Source organism: Pezoporus flaviventris, unplaced genomic scaffold, assembly GCF_033815535.1.
Source record: "Pezoporus flaviventris isolate CSIRO_AGI_PZ_B2104156 unplaced genomic scaffold, CSIRO_AGI_Pfla_v1 ptg000035l, whole genome shotgun sequence".
NCBI lineage: Eukaryota > Metazoa > Chordata > Aves > Psittaciformes > Psittacidae > Pezoporus > Pezoporus flaviventris.
This window is the reverse complement of record NW_026892583.1, coordinates 864787-885381: the sequence shown is the minus strand read 5'-3', so window position 1 is coordinate 885381 and position 20595 is coordinate 864787. Positions and strand designations below refer to the sequence as shown.

The 20595-nt window shown below is 40.5% G+C and overlaps 1 protein-coding gene across 4 annotated transcripts in view; it reads right to left on the bottom strand.

Annotated features, from left to right (window-relative positions):
* SHANK2 (SH3 and multiple ankyrin repeat domains 2) overlaps nt 1-20595 on the bottom strand; it is a 361673-nt gene that overhangs the window by 288036 nt on the left and 53042 nt on the right. For all 4 annotated transcript variants that reach the window (XM_061462082.1, XM_061462086.1, XM_061462083.1 and 1 more), the window contains 5 exons: nt 20377-20485; nt 19981-20132; nt 18851-19018; nt 15413-15529; nt 9881-9958 (listed from right to left, as the gene is read on the bottom strand). In XM_061462082.1, coding sequence (XP_061318066.1) covers nt 9881-9958; nt 15413-15529; nt 18851-19018; nt 19981-20132; nt 20377-20485 — 624 coding nt within the window. The remainder of the gene's footprint in view (nt 1-9880; nt 9959-15412; nt 15530-18850; nt 19019-19980; nt 20133-20376; nt 20486-20595) is intronic.

Below are 20595 nucleotides of genomic sequence, written 5' to 3'. Positions count from 1 at the left end.
AAAAGATTCCATCTTCTTTCTGCCTCTCTGCTAAAACACCACCTTCGCAAGTCAGTCTCCAGTAAGACGCGCCTTTCTACATCTGTGTTTTAATAATTGAAATGAAGAAGAAAAAGCCATCAGTGTGATACACACACATTTACAATTACAGACTTATTCCAGGGGAAAATCTAGCTCAAGCTGGGAAGAGCCATCAGAAGCCAGTTATTACATAATCCTTATTACTGCTACATGGGCAAGCAGCAATCGCTAAGGAGTATTTACTGAAAGCAGCTAAAGCCAGGTTGCAGCATCAGATGAAAGCAGCTAAGACAGAGCCAGTAATAAAATTGACTTAATTTTCTCTTCACCACCACCCCCCATAATCTGCTAAATCAAAACGCCATGAAATGCAGCCTTCTTCAGCTGAACTCCTTTAGAAAGTGTGTGCTACCTGCTAAGGTTTTGTTTTCCTTGACATTACAGCACATGTCAGGCTATACAGAAAACTCAGCTCGAGGGTCTAGGGGTCAGTGCTGCTCTAGGGTAAAACCTTTCACCTCATGGAAAAACCAAAATGTGCTACATGAGCAGCTTCTTCCTCAAACACTTACAGCGAAATGTCTTCCTACTCACAGCAGGCAGCAGGATCCTGCCCACTATTTCGCAGTGAAACCTGTTTATGGGATTCAATTCTGCAAACACTTAATACAGTGTTGCTTAAGCTGCCAACCAGAATGGCTGAAAATGCTTTCTGAAAGCCCTTAGGGTAAAAATGCATTGGGTTAATAGAATACTATGATTATTTTACCCGACACATTTGGTGGATTCACTCCAAATTCCATGGGTTAACTATAATAAAACCTTTGGAAACAGGAGTCTGGTAGAAGTTAACACCAGTAACATGCTCTGATGGACATAGGACGGCAGCATATGTCAAATGCTTGTCATGAATGTTCTCTCCAAATGGCAACACAAGATGATGTTAAGTCTGTCCTAGAGGCAAAGATCCTCCATTTTTATGAGCAACAAGTACTCGGATACCACCAGAAATTAACACTGAATGGTCTGTATAGATGTGCAAAACCAAGAGCCACAACATCACCCAACCATCGCTATGATCATTAATCCATACTCGCAGGCATGAGCATCCACTAGTCCCACTCACAGGTTGTGCTCAGCACTGCATGGACACAAAAATATCACTGTTTCCCAGAAGTGTAATTGTTAAGTTCATAGAGCCATAGAATGGTTTGGGTTGGAAGGTACCTTTAAAGGTCTCTGCAGTGAGCAGGGACATCTTCCACTTAACCAAGTTGCTCAGAGCCCAGATCAACCTGGCCTTGAATGATTCCAGAGATGGGGCATCTGCCACCTCTCTGGGAAACTTTCTCCAGTGCTTCACCACCCTCACCATAAAAAAATTCCTCCTTATACCTAGTCTGAAGTTGTGACAATCCCTTCAGATCCAAGCAGACAGAGGACCACCAGAGAACAGCAGGACACCACTGGGCATCCTGGTCATCATGGTAGAAACAGCCTCAGCACAAAAGGTGGATTTCTATTCCCCTGCTATTTTTGGTTCATTAAGTATTGACTAATTCAATCAGTGTCACTAAAGCAATTACATACACAGAACAGCAGCATACAAAATGTAATAAGGTAACACATTATAGAAACTAAATGGCATTAATACCGCAAAAAAAAACACAGTTTTATATAATTATATATATTAATATATATATAATTAAGATCATACAAATCTCCACTGCCTCTTGCAACTTCACCCATGCCAACTAACTGTGTCTGCATCATACATGAGCCTTTCTTTCTTTGAGGCAACAACTGGCGCTGAGCTTTACAATGCAGTTTGCTGAATTCATCCCCTTTCATAGAATGATAGAATAGTTAGGGTTGGAAAGGACCTTAAGATCATCCAGTTCCAACCCCCCTGCCATGGGCACGGACACCTCATACTAAACCATGTCACCATATTATAACCTAGCTTCAGTTGCTTCCAAGCTTTTGGAAGTTGGTGGAAAAACAGATTGGCTCCTAGCTACCTCCGAAACACTGATTTTCCCAGGGAAATCCTGATGCATGTGGGAACACCTGAGCCATTTCAGCAGGAAACCCCTACCTGGGTGGGGAGAAATAGCACAAAGAAGTGGGGGAAAAAAGGTCTGGGATCATTTTCATGGAGCTCAATACAAAAGATAGCCTCATGGAGACTCCTCCATAAGTCTACAGTCACAGAACAACTGTGCAGCAACAACAGCTTTTTTTAAAAGACACATTCTGCAGTAAGTATTTTTAGCCTCTCCAAGCGTGGCAATATTTTGCCTTTCTCAATAAAAGACAATCAGATCATCTCATTTCTTTCCGTTTCCCTGTATCACTTCCATTTGTCTTCTCTTCTGGAAAACGACAGGGGTTACAACAAAGGGGAGTGATCAGCCAGCGCTATGCAAACCACCTCTGCATCAAGGTGATTGCATTTCAAACCCATTCTCTATCCATATGTATTTTTGTGCTCCTGTTCTCTTGTCATACCCAGCCCTTATTAAGCCAAGCGAGAGTATTAATGAAAGCCCCTTGGGCTGAGGTCTACCTTCAAAATTAGCTGTAGTATCTTCAGAAACAGTTGAGGAAGAAGCATTTTTGCTGTTTCATGTTTTCAGCAGAAATATTACTTCAGCTTTATCTTCCTGTCACCAGCTGGATCATGAATCAAATAGCGGCCCTTGGATATTGCACTTCATGTGCCAGTCAGGAGGATCATCTGCCTCATGGTTTGTCAATACTTCAAACCTGACAACAGCAGGAAACCTGCTGACACTTGAGGTCACCTCTAACTTGCTATCAAGCACTTTCCCATTGGAAGCATTACTTGGAACAACATCCTGTATCCCTACTATTCTCAGGAATACGTTCACTTGCCAGCATTACCCTTAATACCCTGACAGATACCGTATCAGCATCACAAAAGCATAAATACACCTGCTTCTCAAAGGAGAACATGTGTTCCTCTGTATAAATAGCACTCCGAGGTAAGTGATGAGAAAACATATCACAACTAATCCTTGTTTGCACCTGGATATATCACCATAAGACTCCTCCTTTTTAGTTTATTTTAATTATGTCTTTATAAGACAAGTGTATGTTGAGTAGTCCTGCATATAAACATTCACAGTCCCTTATTTTTAAAGGTAAAATCCATAGGTTGTTCTGGGATGGTCACTTATGTAGATTTAAAAGTCGTAAATGCAATTGTTACTAATACCTCTGTGCCCAAATCTTCAAGAGCCATTCTGCAGAATTTATTATTAGATTTATTCTAGTACTTTTGGGGGTTTTACATGATTAAAATCTTAAATCTTTTCCTATCAGTATCTAAATATGACAAATGACTAAGTGTGAATTAGACCATACACTTCCATGACAGATTGGCCTTTACCTATTATTACTGTACTACAAACCACAATGTAACTGCTCAACACACAGAAAATAAATCCACCGAAGCAAGTATGAATAAATTCCATTATTTGCCTCAAATCAGGACAAAAGCTGAAAGTCTGACTAAAGGCAGAATGCAGCATGAGAAGAGAGCTATATTTTTTGCCAGCAATACCCAATATTCAATAATGCATTCTTCACCCTGGTGCTTCAGGAAAGGAATAAGGGTGAAAATAAATACTTGTCCTTGTGTAATTCACCTGATCCATTGACAGTTACACATTCTAACACCAAGAGAGAAAACTATTTATATTTGCTAAGTATTTATAAAGGTGCCTTTTTGTGGCACCACCCAGAGATTTTTAGTTTTAAAATCCGAATCCCTTTAAAATCAAAATCCCTTTCAAAAGTCAGAGGCAAAAACAATACCTGAGAATAACTTCTTGTCCTTTGCCTGTAAATTTCATCAAAAAAGACAGAAATTAAGAATTATAATCACCTAAATCAAAATTGAGGTTTGAGAAGCCATTCTAGTGATGTGCTGCATAATAAAATTGATTTTTCAGCCCACTAGCAGGGCTGGGAGCACTGTGTGCATGTCCACCTTGTGAAAGCCCTGTCCTCCCTGGCCACTCAGCTTCATCTCCCCAGTCTGAGGCTTCCTCCCCAGCATCACTACCCAAGCAAGCCTCCCTTCTCCTACAGTTAGTCCCTATTCTCCCTCTAATCTCATTTCCTTTGTCTTCTGCCCTTGATGATTAAAAATGTCCGCAAGACTCTCATCCATCTCAGAATCACAGAATGGTTTGGGTCGGAAGGGACCTTAAAGACCATCTAGTTCAAACCCCCAACCAAGGGTCTTGCTCCATTCACTCTTCCAGCTCTTACAGGTTCCCAGCCAGTCTTGTGCTGTCCCACCACCTCCAAGCTCAGTGTTCATTTCCCCATGCCCAGTTGTGCCTGATTCTATTCCCCCAGCCAGCTTAGCACCCAAACATGCACTCTGGCTTTGGAGCTCCTCTATTTGAGTCAGACTGCAAACCAGTTTACACAATCATAACATTAAGATGGAGATCAGCAACAACATACAGGGCAATTAAAGAAAACAAATCAACACAACAGGGGAGATGGGACAGGGAGAGGTGGGTCAACAGAGTTTCTCAGTATGAGCAAAACAACACATGTTTTCCCTCACCCATCCACCGAAACAGCTGAATCATTTTGTTTTTCTGAACAATGCTGCCTGACACCAGGCATGGAAAAAATTCATTTCAAATGACTCAAACCTGGCAATAATACGAGCAGTTGAAAATAGCTGTACACCCAACACACTGAAAGGAACAGTTCTACCTGCAGTGGAGCTTGTAGACTGATGCTCCTCCTGCCATCTATGTAACATCAGCACAACGAGAGCCTGCACTGGTCTGGGACAGCAATGATCAATACTAAGGTACACCTAAGAGAAATCATTCTCAGGTACAACTCTGCCATTAAAAGGTGTCACTAAATGCCACCTTGAAATCATTCTTCTGTATATTTGACCATCTGCTTTAAAAACACTGACAAATTACTAGCGCTATGAGCTCTAAGCTTGAAAGTGCTGTATAGTCCATATGAAATCACATGAATTACTCATAGAGCTTCTGCTACTGAAAGAAAAAGGAAAAACATGATAAACAAGGTTCATTTTCACTTACACAACAGAATATCAACAGCTTGCAAACACTGCAAAACTGAGATTTCCAAGCTACTGGATTATTATTTGCCATATAAGCAAGAAATTAATTTAGGAACACATGTAATGTATGTAAAACTATGGATGTTGATAGGATATCCATGGATATCCTATTTTTCTGAAAGGGTATTTTGTGTTTTACTAATAAAATAGAAACTATAAAGGCAAAATAAACCCTAAAACAACTGGAAAGGTTAAAGTTAACCTATAGCTGGAACAGAAGTTACATTTCAGCATTTGTAAGCCAGTGTATGAGAACTAAATTATGTACTGTGTGTTGGTGGCAAACATCATGTTTTGGCAAGTTCTATCATAAGGTATAAATGAATTGCTGTGGAGGCACAAGCAGTACTCACAACAGGCACGGCTGAGGGCACATCCAACTTCACTCCTTTGAAGGAATGCACATCCCTGCTTCCATTTTAGTTACTTCAAAGGAAAAATGGTCAAGCCCCATGTATATAAGAGTTTATTATTAGGTAGCACTTGAAGATCTGTAATACCAATGGTTTTTTTCCATCTGTTAGTACAGAATAATTAGTGTGTAAGGTACTTAGGTTACCCAGCCAGGACGGGACAGATAAGAGAATGATGGATAAACAGAACTGGCAACAGAATATAATGATGTGGCACAGGTTTCATTTTACCTCTCATTGCTGGTCATTCTTTAACTAAAACACACAGTATACACAATTTCTTCACTTGGTCACAGCGATGCAGGAATTGCCCCAATCCACCTGAAACATCCACAGGGAGGACAGAGAGAGGAGATTGACCCCACATCCATACAAGCATTAATACTTATTAAATGGGGGGGAGACCCCACAAAAAGACATACAGAGAAATGCTCCATCCTTGGCAGTGTTCAAGGTCATGTTAGACAACTTGAGCAAACCTGGTCTAGTGGAAGGTATCGCTGCTTATGGCAGGGGGCTGGAACTAGATGAGCTTTAAGATCACTTCCAATCCAAACCATTCTGTGATTCTATGATTCTGTGAAATTCCTGCTGACCCATATTCTGTGATTGCAGGGTACAGACTATCAGCACAGCCTATCGCAGTTGCCAGTCACGGACAGACTTTCAGCTATGGGTGACATCAACCATACTCAACACTGACTACTAACTTAATGGACCCCAGTAATCAGTCAGGATGAAACACATTCCTTCAAAGGTACCTAATAAATGCAAAAGTAAACCTCAAAGCAGCCTTCCAGTATCTGAACGGGGGCTATAGGGATGCTGGGGAGGGACTCTTCATTAGGGACTGTAGTGATAGGACAAGGGGTAACGGGTTCAAACTTAAACAGGGGAAGTTTAGATTGGATATAAGGAAGAAGTTCCTTACTGTAAGGGTGGTGAGGCACTGGAATGGGTTGCCCAGGGAAGTTGTGAATGCTCCATCCCTGGTGGTGTTCAAGGCCAGGTTTGACAGAGCCTTGGGTGACATGGTTTGGTGTGAGGTGCCCCTGCCCATGGCAGGGGGGTTGGAACTGGATGACATTAAGGTCCTTTCCAACCCTAACTATTCTATGATTCTAAGGGCTTCATTAAGAAATACAGTCAAGCTTTTTTATGGCCTTGACACCTGGCTAGACCATTTCAACACTTACTCTGCTAGACATATGATCCAATAAATCCATGCTTGTTTTAATAAGCACTGTGATTTGGTAAGAAGTGAACACAGTCACATCCTCTCTGGTGGTAAAATTACACTACATTCATTGAAGCTAATGCTAGATACAAACTCATGCTGCTCATTTTCATCCAAATAAATAAAGCTTTGGCAGGCCTTGAAAGCAACACACAAATTTCTCCATGTCTGGGTGCTTTTGTTTTACAGAACAGCACAGTTTTCATATCAGCAGTTTTCTCAGCAGCAATTCAAAAGAATCACCCTTTTAGAGTTCTGAGAAAGGAACATAATGGAGGTTACTCAAAGGAATAGATGCTGCAGCTACAACCAGTCTCATTATGTACATCTGAGATGCTTCGATGTTCCTTGCTACTGATTACATGAGTAAACATTTTTAGCATGTAAAATCCTATTAACTCAAGGGGATTCTGCATAATTTTATAACAGCTCCAATTGTGGTGTTTGATCGACTGGGTCAGCAACAGATGGCCAAGAATTAATTCTAATGCTGCTTTATTGCAGTGCTGGCATCAGGGTTTTCTCTACTGACTCCAGCCACAGAAATTAGAATTCTTCCTACATTCCCTACCCCTCAAAGTAAGACACCACAGAATCACAGAATCAACCAAGTTGGAAAAGACCTTCAAGATCATCAAGTCCAACCATTATCCCGGCACTGCCAAGGCCACCACTAACCCACGGCACTGAGGCCTCATCTCCACGGTGTGTGAACACTTGCAGGGACGGTGACTGCAGCCCTGCCCTGGGCAGCCTGTTCCAATGCCTGAGTACCCTTTGGGGAAGGAATTGTTCCTCAGCTCCATCTAAACCTGCCCTGGTGCAGCTTGAGGACGTTTCCTCTTGTCCCATCCCTTGTTCCTTGGGAGCAGAGCCCAGCCCCTCCTGGCTCCATCCTCCTGTCAGGCAGTTGTAGGCAGCCATCAGGTTCCCCCTGAGCCTTCTCTTCTCTGAACTGAACCCCCCAGGTCCCTCAGCCCTTCCCCATCACACTTGGGATCCAGGCCCTGCACCAGCTCCACTGCCCTTCTCTGGCCCCGCTCCAGCACCTCAATGTCTCTCTTGTAATGAGAGGCCCAGAGCTCAACACAGGATTCAAGGTGCAGCCTCACCAATGCCCAGCACAGTGGGATGATCATATAATATATAATAACATATAAAACATATAATAATATTGTATAATATTATTTAGTAACATATAATAAATGGTAACAGAAAGGATCTTATTCCATAGGGCCATGAGATAGTTCACTGGTCACTAAATGCACTTCCAAAGCTATACCCTTCCCCTAAAATTATTCCATCTGTCTCCTGTGCTCCCTTAGTTTTATTTGGCTTTGGTTACTCATCCTTCACGTCTTGAAGCCTTACAACCACCACCTCTAGCCTTTAAAATGTTTTCTTCTCTGCCTTTTTCCCCCCTGTATTTTTGTGTTCTAAGAGGAAGAAGAGTCAATACAAAGAGGAAGACAAATGCAAACTATTCAACCTGCCATTTACCTTCCCCCACATAAAATACTAGAACAAACATAAAAATTAATCTCAAAGACATAAACTAATAAGAGCAAAGAGATGACGCCAGAACCCACCCCTCTAACAATCAAGGTTTCCTCTTAGTCCATTTCTTAACCACTCCATACTTCTAAGGTGCAGTGATAAGCATTATGTACTCTTGTGCTGAGTACATATTTAGATGGCAAACTATCAGCAGTTTCAGATATGGTGCCTGCAATTAAACTGTTAATGCACCATCTTCCCAGTCTTGGGAATGCACCCAGTCTTGGTTAATGCACCATCTTCCCAGTCTTGGGAAAATGGTCCCAAAAGTAAACTGAACTGGCTGAGATTTGCAGGCTTGAGATACACAGCTTACACTCAGAAAACATTCAAAATATGGAGATGGTTAAACTGACATAGAATTATTTGGCTGAGTTTTAAAAGCCTGAAACTCAAAGGCGTTTCCTACACAAAACTTTTGACGAGGCAACTCAGATTCCCACACGGACACAGGCAGTATTTCAACTACTTCACTTGTCAAAGCATGAAAAAAGAGCAAAAGCATCCTTGAATTCTACACAAGCATTATCCAATGTAGGCTGAGGAAGTAATGGGAAAGATACAACAAGTGAAGGTAAAGCAGAATTTCTTTTGATTGAAAGACTACTTGATTTTGGGAAATAGCCCCTCACATTTCACACCAGGACAGGACCTTTCAGTGGCACTGTGCCATCCTTCTTCCAGAAGCACCTTTTTCCATAACTTGAAAAGAATTCTTTCTGTTCTTTTTTCTTACAACATTGCAGCTTTCATCCTTATTTCTCACTTCAGTTTGCATTATGAATGTTCCTTCAAAACCCAGGCTAATTAAGACTGCTTTGAAATAACAGCTTAAGGTTGTCAGCCATACCTGACAACCTTTGGACAAACAATTGTCTTCCATTTGGATTTTAACAGAGCTTTCAGAAAAATACTTTAAGAAAATAGTGAAAAACCATCTAGGAAATTTTGACTGATCTGAAGAAACACTTCTTTTCTTTTGGAGATGGAAATGACAGCTTCAACTTTTACCACTGACAGTGCATTATAGCAATCCCATCCTGAAACTTAACCTAGCTCTCTGGCCTCACATTCAAGGAAGAAAGACCTTCTTTCTGGCTAAGTCAACTAGGGCCAAGCAAAGATGAGCTGCCCGGTGACTCCTTGGATCTCTCTTACGTGAACTCCTGGATGTCTCTTACATGGGACCGGAGATAACCACAAAGCATCGGACTGCAGGACACCAATGACTTCATGTTTTGTCATCAGCAGCTCATATAATTCTCAAACTCATTGACAGTGTCACCAGACCAGCTAAGGGAATGTGGTTTTCTCTCATTCTTTGTTATTCCAATACCACCTCCAATTATGACATTAAACAAAGGCAAGTTTTCAAACTGACAGTTATCTTACTCTACAGCTGTTTGCAGCCTTGTGCAGTGTAACTTCTCCACAAAACCAATTTCATGTGAGATGTTCCTCCAAATATTTCTGAGTGGCAGAGGGGTGTTTCTTTCTTACCTGAAATGGAGACTGGCTGTTATAGTTCTTAATCTCCTTGTCAGCTCCCCGGAACAGCAGCACTCTTGCACAGCTCTCCTGAAAACAGTAGAAGAGTAGACTTGTCAGTAAGAGTCTTTAGGTTACTGAAGTGGCACTGTGGCTATGAGATGTATTGCTGTTTGGTATATATTTTCCTAGGTAAGAAGTAAGCAAAATGAATAAATAATCTGAGAACTTAAACTGTTAAAATACTAGTTTAAAACTGACAAGGCTTTAGGTGTTTCGCACTGTGTTACAGTAGAAACAATATGTGAGTGTAAAACATGTACAGGAATTAGAGAGGTAAAGATCTTACTAAAGGTTTAAGAAACTGTCCTGTAGAAATTCCATAGGTGACAAATCAGATTTTGCAGGAAATGTGTTGGTTCAAAATGCAGCTTGACTCTTACAGTCTCTGCCTATTTTGTAGGAAGAACAGTACAGTTCACAGGGCAGCAGTACCTGGGATGAACTGTATCCTCCCCTACTGCTAAAAATGAAACAAAGCAGCTTTACCACTTGCATGAGCTTATTTTTGAGGTTTATTTCCACCATATCTTTAATTTTAAAGATTTCATGTTTTGTATGTCTTTTTATATACCTGCAATTATGCATGCTGGCTATACACCCCACACTGACCAGTCTTACCCTCTCTCTTTTCCCCTGAAAACAGTAATAGTTACAGCGTAAACTCAACACAGCCACTTTACAAGAGAAAAGCAGGCTGCAGTCCCTCTGAACTGAGGAAATCTGCAAACAAAATGCCTTAAAAACAACTTTTTTGGACCAAGACAGTGAATCACTGAAGTTTTGATTCCACACTGCTGTAAAATACAACTGGCCATAATCTGCTAGAACTCCTCCGCGGTTCTGTTCTTGGAATACTGGAATTCCTGATGATTCATATAAAGACTGTATTTCCTACTAGTCATCTTTAATGCTCATCGTAGGACCCTATGCAAAGCAGTTCACGTTTCAAAATGGTTTTGTTTCCTTATCAGAAATATTTGTTACTTCTGTTGTGCTTTGCAGATTTCTTGTCACATTGTGTTGGAGTTATACTTAATCCAGTATTTCAATGTGTTACATTTCATTTTTAACAGTAAATATGCTGCTAGAGAAAACAATCACACAATTCAGCTATTTTAGTGACAGAAATGAAGCTTATTTACTGGGTTCTGAGTTGTGAATATGAAGAAAATAGGGTTGAAAATCATTTTCTTCATTATGTTTTCTAATTTATCCCACTGGATTCTTGATCCCACTTAGTCTCCTCCATCAGAGGGTTGTCATAAATATATCTGGGGAAGAGGTTATCCAACTCTTCTGTTCCCACACGTCCTATTGTGCACCACAGACTGAAACTACAGAACAGACCATTAACTCAAGTTGATATATTAAACAATCATCCCATCAATAGTAACTTTAATAAAATAAAATTGGAATAGTCTTATTTGCTTGCATTTTAAATCTGCACATTAGGTGTGTTCTCAGTATCTCTGCACACAGGAAAACACATGTGCAGTTCTGGTGTTCTCAGCATAAAAAGGACACGGAGCTGTTGGAACAAGTCCAGGAGAGGCCACAAGGACAATCAAGGGCTGGAGCACCTCCCATACAGAGACAGGCTGAGAAAGTTGGGACTGCTCAGCCTGGAGAAGAGAAGGCTGCGTGGAGACCTCAGAGTGGCTTCCAGTATCTGAAAGGGGCCTACAAGGATGCTGGAGAGGGACTCTTCATTAGGGACTGCAGTGATAGGACAAGGGGTAATGAGTTCAAACTGAAAGAAGGGAAGTTCACGTTAGATATAAGGAAGCAGTTTTTTACTGTGAGGGTGGTGAGGCACTGGAATGGGTTGCCCAGAGAAGTGGTGAATGCTCCATCCCTGGCAGTGCTCAAGGGCAGGTTGGACAGAGCCTTGGGTGACAAGGTCTAGCATGAGATGCCCCTGCCCATGGCAGGGGGTTGGAAGTGGATGATCTTAAGGTCCTTTCCAACCCAAACCATTTATGATTCTATGGCCAAGAACAACGTGTCCAATGTCAAAATGTTTCTCTTATTTTCCTGTGTTCTGTAACAAAAAGGAGTCAATGTGCTGCAATCTAGAGGAAGACCTCCAGGTTAAAAAAATACAGTTATTTTCAGAGTTACTTTTCCACAAATTGCTTTTTGATGGAGCCCTAAACGATTCTGGGTTTGCACACTATTATATTCCCATATTAACAACTATTCCACCATTCCTGCAGGTATGGCTTAGTAAACACACTGGAAATGTTAGTAGAGCCCTTCAGCATTAAAAGGCTCAATTCTGATCAAGAACTTGACAATAGAAATCCTGATGTTAAGAAACACACTGCACTTATTGACCAATTATGTATTTCCTCATCAGGATAAATCATTGAACACTACAAAACCAGAAGAGTTACACATTTAAAAACTCTACAAACTTTAAGCTGTCTGCAGTGTAACAGTGGTTTATTTAGTCAATGCTTTTGATAAGTAGAATTTTGACAGAAGTGGTTGTTCAACATAAGGATTTTCAAGAAAACTTATTTGGGTTAAACTCTGCATTTGCTTTTTTATTTTTTTAAAACAGAAGCATTCTCAGCTCTCTCCCTTTTGTCTCCTCCCCATCCTTCCAGTATTAAGGCAAATAAATCAGGGAGAACAAGCAAAAAAATTCACCACCAGACACAATTTTGATTACTTTTCCTTTGTCAGTTCAATGGAAATTCCACGTTTCAGAGCTCTCTGTCATTAAGGTGCTGCCTACGAATGCTATAACTCCTGTTTGCACCTCTTTTAGCTCTGACAACCTAATAACTTCAGCTATTGAGAGCTTAGTATTGTTCATTCATCATATCACACATAAACTGAATATGCAATAGCTTTTTAGACTTCAGTGTGGGCTTGTCAGGAGATGAGATTCAATTTCTTGTCTGAGATCTAATTACCTGATTTAATACAACAACAGTTTTCATATAGAATCCAATCCACCGACTGAAGAAAGTTACACTTTATCCCAGGCTTTTTTAACTTGCAAAACACAGAGACATATGATCTGTGTAGATTGTGCTGAGTGAGAGAAGGGCTATGAAATAAGTTTAAAACCCAAGAGTTTATTCAGATCAGCATCTAGCTGACACTCAGGAAAACAGCATCAGAAAATTCCACATGGAAGACTGGAAGGGAAAATCCAATGGGTAATGCCTCCCTCTACAGGAGTCAAGAGGTAAAAAGGATACTGTTCACATCCTCTCCATCCAGAAAAGGCCAACACCATTCCTTTCACAATAGCTAATAACAGATTTCAATAGAAGGGGCACTGGAAATGGTCAGCACAGTTATGGCTCACAGCCCCCTGGCAGTGTTCAAGGCCAGGTTGGACACAGGGGCTTGGAGCAACTTGCTCTAGTGGAAGGTGTCCCTGCCCGTGGCAGGGGTTGGAACTGGATGAGCCTGAAGGTCCTCCCCAGCTCTAACTATTCTATGATTAAGGAAAAAAAGAAGCCTAACAGTGTAGTCATGAGATGTTAAACTCCCAGTCGCAAAGTCAAGCTTAATGACTGTGAAACTCTTTGCATATTTCTAGATGCAATTTCAATGAGAGTCTCCAACTCTCCTTCAGAATCTTTTTTTCCGCTAAGGTCAGGAGGTAAACACACCTCTCCATGAAAAATACCTTCATACATGAAAGATAAATCATACTGCATGTATCATATGCAGTAACCTACAAGTGTGTGATCTTGTAAACAACTACAGCCATGAAAGCACTGCAGTAAAATGGTTACAAAAACAACAGAGGCGAGTTCAGGGCTTTACATTTCTATGTGCATTTATGGTCCGGGCTTCCCAATTCTGCCTCTGCAAAAGTAAATGAGGTTAAAGTGAGTATTTTTAATTGATTTCCTTTTTAACAGAAGTGGCAGCCAGTGAGCAAGCAGCTCTACAGTGGCACTGCTCCCCTGTAGTGCTGTGCACTCTGAGTAATCAGCATTAACGAGATTTGTACAATTGGATTCTATGAACTGACAGCAATTCTGACACACACACAGTGAGTCAGCAGTCTTGAAAAATATCAAATTATTCCCCAAATTCTATTTATTAAAAATGTTGAGGGTATTTTAGACCTAATTGAGGAATATGTCTTCACAAGGCTTTTGACAAGAACTACGATGGTGATTAATGAAGAAGCAGATGCTGTAACAGATGTTTCAGTCACATCCCATGACTTGTGTTTTCCTGATTCAATGTACATTGTATTTGCTGTGTTTTAACAAAGCTGTAAAACTTCTTCCCTCTCTATCCCTTCCACACAAAGAAAGTATGAAATGCCATCAAATCAAATGGTTCTACCATCTGTAAATGGCTACGTAAGCTGTAAACAGCAGAGAATCCGTTATCACCTGTGTCATCTACAGATAGATACATTTCCCCACTATTTTCCAAGTATTTCTTATTTCATTCTAATTTAATCTCTAGCAAAACAGCAATAAATACTGAGTAGGAAACAAATATTTAGATAGGATAGAAAAAGCTGGTAGAACATGACATTATATTTTCTAATCAATATGTATACGCTTGCTACCTACAATGAGTAGCTTTATTTGTAATCAGCGAATAAAACACTAAAAGGTAGGTTTTAATGATGTTCTTTCTAGTTTCTAACACCGCTGTTTAAAACCTATAACCTGTAACACTATGTAACATTGCATATTGTATAAATCAAATGAAAAATAATGAGCTGTGTTGTTCTTCAGTGTGACTTGCCTTTACAGACCATTAATAATGGGAAACTTATCCCAAATGCATTAAAAGCAAGGAAACTACATCTCAGGAAAACCTAACATCAAACCAGTAAGCTTCTTCAACAGAAAACTAAACCACCCTCTGTTTCTGTGGGCACACATGAAAGATTCAGAATCACAGGATCCCCACACTGGAAGGGACCTCAAGGATTGTCTGGTCCAACCTTTCTTGTCAAAGCATGACCTAGATTAGATAGTCCAGCAACCTGTCCGACCCACCAGAATCCACCACTTCCCTGAGGAGACTATTCCAGTGGCTGATCATACCCACTGGGAAGTTTTCCCCTTGTGTCCACTCACAGTCTCCCTGTGAGTAACTTGTGCCCATCAGCCCTCGCCTTCTGCATGGGACTCCTTGTGAAAAGGAAATCTCCATGGTGTTTGCAGCCACCCTTTAAATATTGTAACGTAGTGATAAGGTCTCCCATGAGCCTTCTTGTCTCAAGGCTGAACAAACAAATTTTAAAGACTGAATAGATTTAGTATCTCAATTACACCTGTTTTTCCTCCTGGCTGTGTGTCATTCTCTCGCAGCACTGGTTTCACATCTCCATGGGACTGGACTCCCCTTCCCTTGAAGCAAGACATCCCCCCACTTAACCATGCAGAGGGAACCCCTCAGCTCCTGCCAGGGACCTTTATGTACCTGAAGCAAGATTGTAGGACTCTGTGGCACTGGCAGAGGAAGTATGAACCAGCTCACCTGGTTGTACAGGGCACAGATGTGCAGCGCTGTGTTTCCTGAGGCATTCTGCGCACACATATCGGCACCGTAGAAGAGGAGGTGCTCCAGATGTTGGACATGTCCATATCGGCAAGCCTGAAAGAGATACACCAGTGTTTTGGTTACTGTGCAATCTAGGCAAGCACTCCAGGTAAAGACTTCTAGCAGAAAAGATGCTATTTTACTTAGGGTCTAACTTTTAGAACCACCACTGCACTAAATGGGAGGATTAACACCCAGATACGCATACCTGCCCCTAAACACCAATGTGTTCGCTTCAGTTCCAGCAAGTCTGCGCACAAGTTTAAGCATCTGAATTTTTGAGGACTGGCAGTTTAAGGGATTGAGAAAACACGAATTTTGGTACTTTTGATCCACTAATATTCCTGTCTGTCAAACGTAGCAAGGAGACAAAAAACGGTTTTTCATTCTGTGAAGCCTCGAAAGTTGCCCACTAGATGGCACTGAAGATGATGAGATTCCCAAAGCTTGCTTTGAAGGCGTGAAAAGAGTTTGGGTAAACTTGGCCAAAATTCAGGTAATCATCTTGATTCTGTGATATCAATAGACACACATTATACACATGGCACTGGTCCAAAAGAAGGAAAATCTTCAAGTATTATTTTGTCAGCCATACAAATCAATGTTAGACCCGGAATACTGGGAAATTAACCTCTATGAACAAGGCTTCACTGAAATGAGAAACTTTCCTGATTAGTACATGAGTTGGAGAAAAACCACAGTATTTCCATTCAACAGTCTCCTTTACTTGACTACCTCCTACCCCAACCGAGTACTTACCAGTTTCTAATGTTTTTAACTTTATAACATCTCAAATTAGTATCATTTCTATATAATAATACAGATTTTAAGATAAGAGATAGAGGTATACAAACCCATTCAGTCTGTCTTAGGTACCTAATTGCTACTGACTTCAGTGGGAGTTACAAACTGACATATCTTGCAATTTGGATGAGAAAAATTAAGTGCACTGCTCAATGCACACATTAAATCTGGGACATCCAAAATCCTAGCCTAACAGACTACCCACTGCATCTTTTCTTCCTCTATTTTCAGTTTTTAACACACAGAAAGGGAAAACCAGTGTTTATTTAACAGTTTATTCATTTACAATTTATTTATTTAGCTGTTATTGGAACATGAACATTTTCAGGCTAGGCCACAGAAAGTGAGCATCCAACAACGAGCAAAGGGAGAAAAGGATCTGAACTGAGGGGGTTGAGTCTGGAGAAGAGAAGGCTCAGGGGAGACCTTATCGCTACCACTACCTAAAAGGAGGATGGAGCCAGAAGGGGGCTGGGTTCTGCTCCCAAGGAACAAAGGACAGGTGTCCTGGGTTCAGCTTAAACCACGACAACAGGACAAGAGGAAACGGCCTCAAGCTGCACCAGGGAGGTTTAGACAGGAGACTGGGAACAATTTTTTCACAAAGAGGGTACTCAGACACTGGAACAGGCTACCCAAGGCAGTGGTGGAGTCATTGTCCCTAGAAGTGTTCACACACCATGTAGACAAGGCCCTCAGTGACATGGTTTAATGGTGGCCTTCACAGTGCTGGGGTAATGGTTGGACTTGACGATCTTAATTCTCTTTTCCAACCCAGCTGGTTCTGTGATTCTAAACCATAACAGTGTCTCTGACTGTGTGAGATATTAGAGCAAGTACACAATTAGCCATACATTATCAATCCTGCCTAGTCTCTAAAAGTCACTCACTATCGAGGGATAAATGTGCAGACGTAACTATTTAAATAAATCATAAAATATAAGAACTAATTTCAACTTTCTATTCCTACCACGATAAACTGGACTAAAACTAGGCCCTTTCTCTACTTTGCTGTTTTTTTGCCAATCTGACAATAACACTTACGGGGAGGTGGTGGAAGACAACCAATGCAAGAGAGCTGCATTTCCCCTTGCTGTAAGGGTCTGTGGGGTAGGCAAGCCAAGCAACTATTCACCAGGACTCCCCACTTAGAGTCAATGGAGAAAGACAGATATGTCCAGAGGAAATCCTTTTACTATTCTCCTAGCACAGCATAAACCACCTTAAGCCTAAAGGCTTCATTTATACAGGTAAAAATTGTTACTAAAACTAAAAATATATGTGGTATCAATTATTTCCTTGCAGGCAAAGTAACTTCCCCTTCTTCACACAGACAAAAGCATATGGGATTGTATCATATCACCATCTTTCTCAGTTGATAGAGGAACACTTCCATTATCTATTACTGAAGACAGATTGCCCATAATCCAGATGTAATCCTAAATAGATCAATGTTTACAACCAACACAATAGGCTTGGAAAGGAGAAATGATAACCATATGTCTGTGAAGCTGGGTTTTCAAAACAGGGAGTTTCTCTCTATATTTTCCATGAGTCCAGATGGGATAACATTTTGACATAGACAATCCATTTCCTCAACATCCTCAGAAACAATGATAGTAAATTAATGTGCTTCCCCCCCCTACTAGAAATGGATCCAAACAACCTCAACCCAAACACTCCTACACAGTGAAAAAGTTCAGATATGTGGGTACCCAGAAACCTTCTTTCAAAGAACAGAAGTTCTATACTAAGACGATCAGTGCACAGAAAAGAAAGTGAGCCTAGATGATCTAAGCAGGCCTGTGAGGTTGATTAAAGAAGTCTATCTTCCTTGTAAGCTATGGTGAAGTCAACCAATGATGAATTCTGGCACCATCATTGATTCAAGCTATGTGAGCACCATGAATCTCAAATTATTACTTTTCTAAATCATATTTCTTGATAGAGCAAACTACCATCTTCATCCACACACTGAATAGGAGAGAAAACTAAAACCCATGTACAATCAGGAAATGAAAAATCATTAGAATCCCAGTTTCCACACACACAGGGAATGAAAAGTGACTCAAATTGTATGTAAGACTTTAACTTCCTTCAGTGCAACACACTGACAGATCTGAGTAGCAGGATCCTGAACACAAATCTTCCTGTAAAGTTAACCAGACAGAAAGGACGAAGTACCTCTGAGAAGCACACAAGAAGCATTACCAAGAATACAAAACCTGGCACCCAACAAGAAGACCAAGCTATGCTTTTTTACTGAAGTGCCTAATAGGAAGCTGAACTTCCAAGAGTCCATTACAGAAATGGGACTAGTGCTAATTCTGCAGCAAAATCCACAGTAACCATAGGATTTCAAAGTTACAAAACTCCACTAGAATAGTTTCCACTTCTAATCCACCACAGCAGGATGCAAAGTAACAAGCAAATAGAAAAAGGAAGAAATGCCATACCTGTATGTACATGGACTAAACACACCCAAACATCCTTCAAAACAGTAACCATGGAACACATCTGGCACATTTCCTCCTGCAAATTCAGCTCCAAACAGAAATGTATCTTTCCTACCTGATGAATTTCTTGCCATCCATTTTCATCTTTGCAACTGACGGTAGCGTGTTCATGAAGTAGCAGCTCACAGCAGTAAGGATCCCCTCCCACAATAGCAGTGTGGTACAGTGGTGTCAGGCCACAGCTGTCTTTGTAGTTCGGAGATGCTCCAAGCTCTAAAAGGGTCTGAAAGTAATCACAAACTGTGAAAAATAAGATTTTGGAGGGACTTCTAACTATAAGGAGACTTTACCTGAGAAAGTATTCATAAAGGTGATACTTGCCATAATAAATATTTTTTTGCTCACTTTTTATAAGCTGATACAATTTAGAATGCAGCACAGAAAAGCTAAGGAAGAAATGACCTCAGAAAATTAGGATCTGAAGGAATTTCTGTCCAATTTCCACCCTCTCATTAAGTTCAGAAATCACGGTTGTGAAAATGCCACACCACCTCTGCAGCACATTCACCTCTTCAGTTACAAGATGCCTTATCAAAAACGTCATGCAATCTGAATGTCTGTCAGAAGGAAATAAGCAAAAGCCATAAACATAAGATTTAATCTAAACTATCAAAGTGATTTAAAAATACTTAACAGAAAAGACTGTTAAGATACATTATATAATCCATGTCACCACTGGTGTTTGTTTTCAGAGATAAGCAATAATAAAGCCATTCTATTTCCTCAGATCTTCTCCATTGTGTTAATAAGGTTAAATTCCACCACTTTTAATTCCTACCCCAAAAAAAAAAAAAATAATCAGAAATGAAAAGGCCCTTTTTGCTGAAAGCAATTGTTAAGATTTGAAAGCCACACGGAAGCACTAGAATAAGCACATATTAAAGGATCCACTAAGTACAATAAAGTAATTAACTGAAAACATTCTTCTTTATATAGAATCATAAAATAGTTAGGGTTGGAAAGGACCTTAAGATGACCCAGTTCCAACCCCCTGCCATGGGCAGGGACACCTCACACTAAACCATGCCACCCAAGGCTCTGTCCAACCTGGCCTTGAACACCGCCAGGGATGGAGCATTCACAACCTCCCTGGGCAGCCCATTCCAGTGCCTCACCACCCTTACAATAAAGAATATATATTGGTTTCCTATAAAATAATGTATCATTTGCACTGAAAGCACTTACCTTGAGGGCTACTTGGTTCTTGGCTCTGGCTGCTTTGTGCAGAGCTGTCATTCCATCTCTGGCTCTGAAGTCTAAATGTGCTCCTCCATTTTTCAGAGCTTTTATCACTTCTACAGTATTGTCAAGCTGAACTGCCAAAGTTAGGGGTGTTTCTAAGGAACAGAATAGGTATACTTGAAAAAAAGATAAGCAAATCGATAAAATAAAGAATATTTGTTTGTAAAATGTTCAGTTAAAAATGCTGCTCAAAGAAAATCATAAACTATGTTTTCTCCTTACAAAACCATACAGCTTCCATTAGCAGAGTTACGAAGGCAACAGAAACAGCATGTGAGATTCAGCCCATTAATGAATTTAGGTTGAGCAAACCCAAGGTGTTTGTTTTATTGTCCTAACCTCCACTTTCTAGGTCATGATAATTCGGGTCCAGTCCTCGGTCCAACATCTTAGCGATTTTTTCCACTGAGAGGTGGTGGACATGATCCATAAACTTTCTCAAATTAGCCTGAAAAAGAGTGACAAATGAATCTGTCTCTAATTTTAAAAAAGAAATTTTTGACTAAAAATGAAATATTCTGTCAATTTATGTCAATATCTATTGACACTGAACACAAG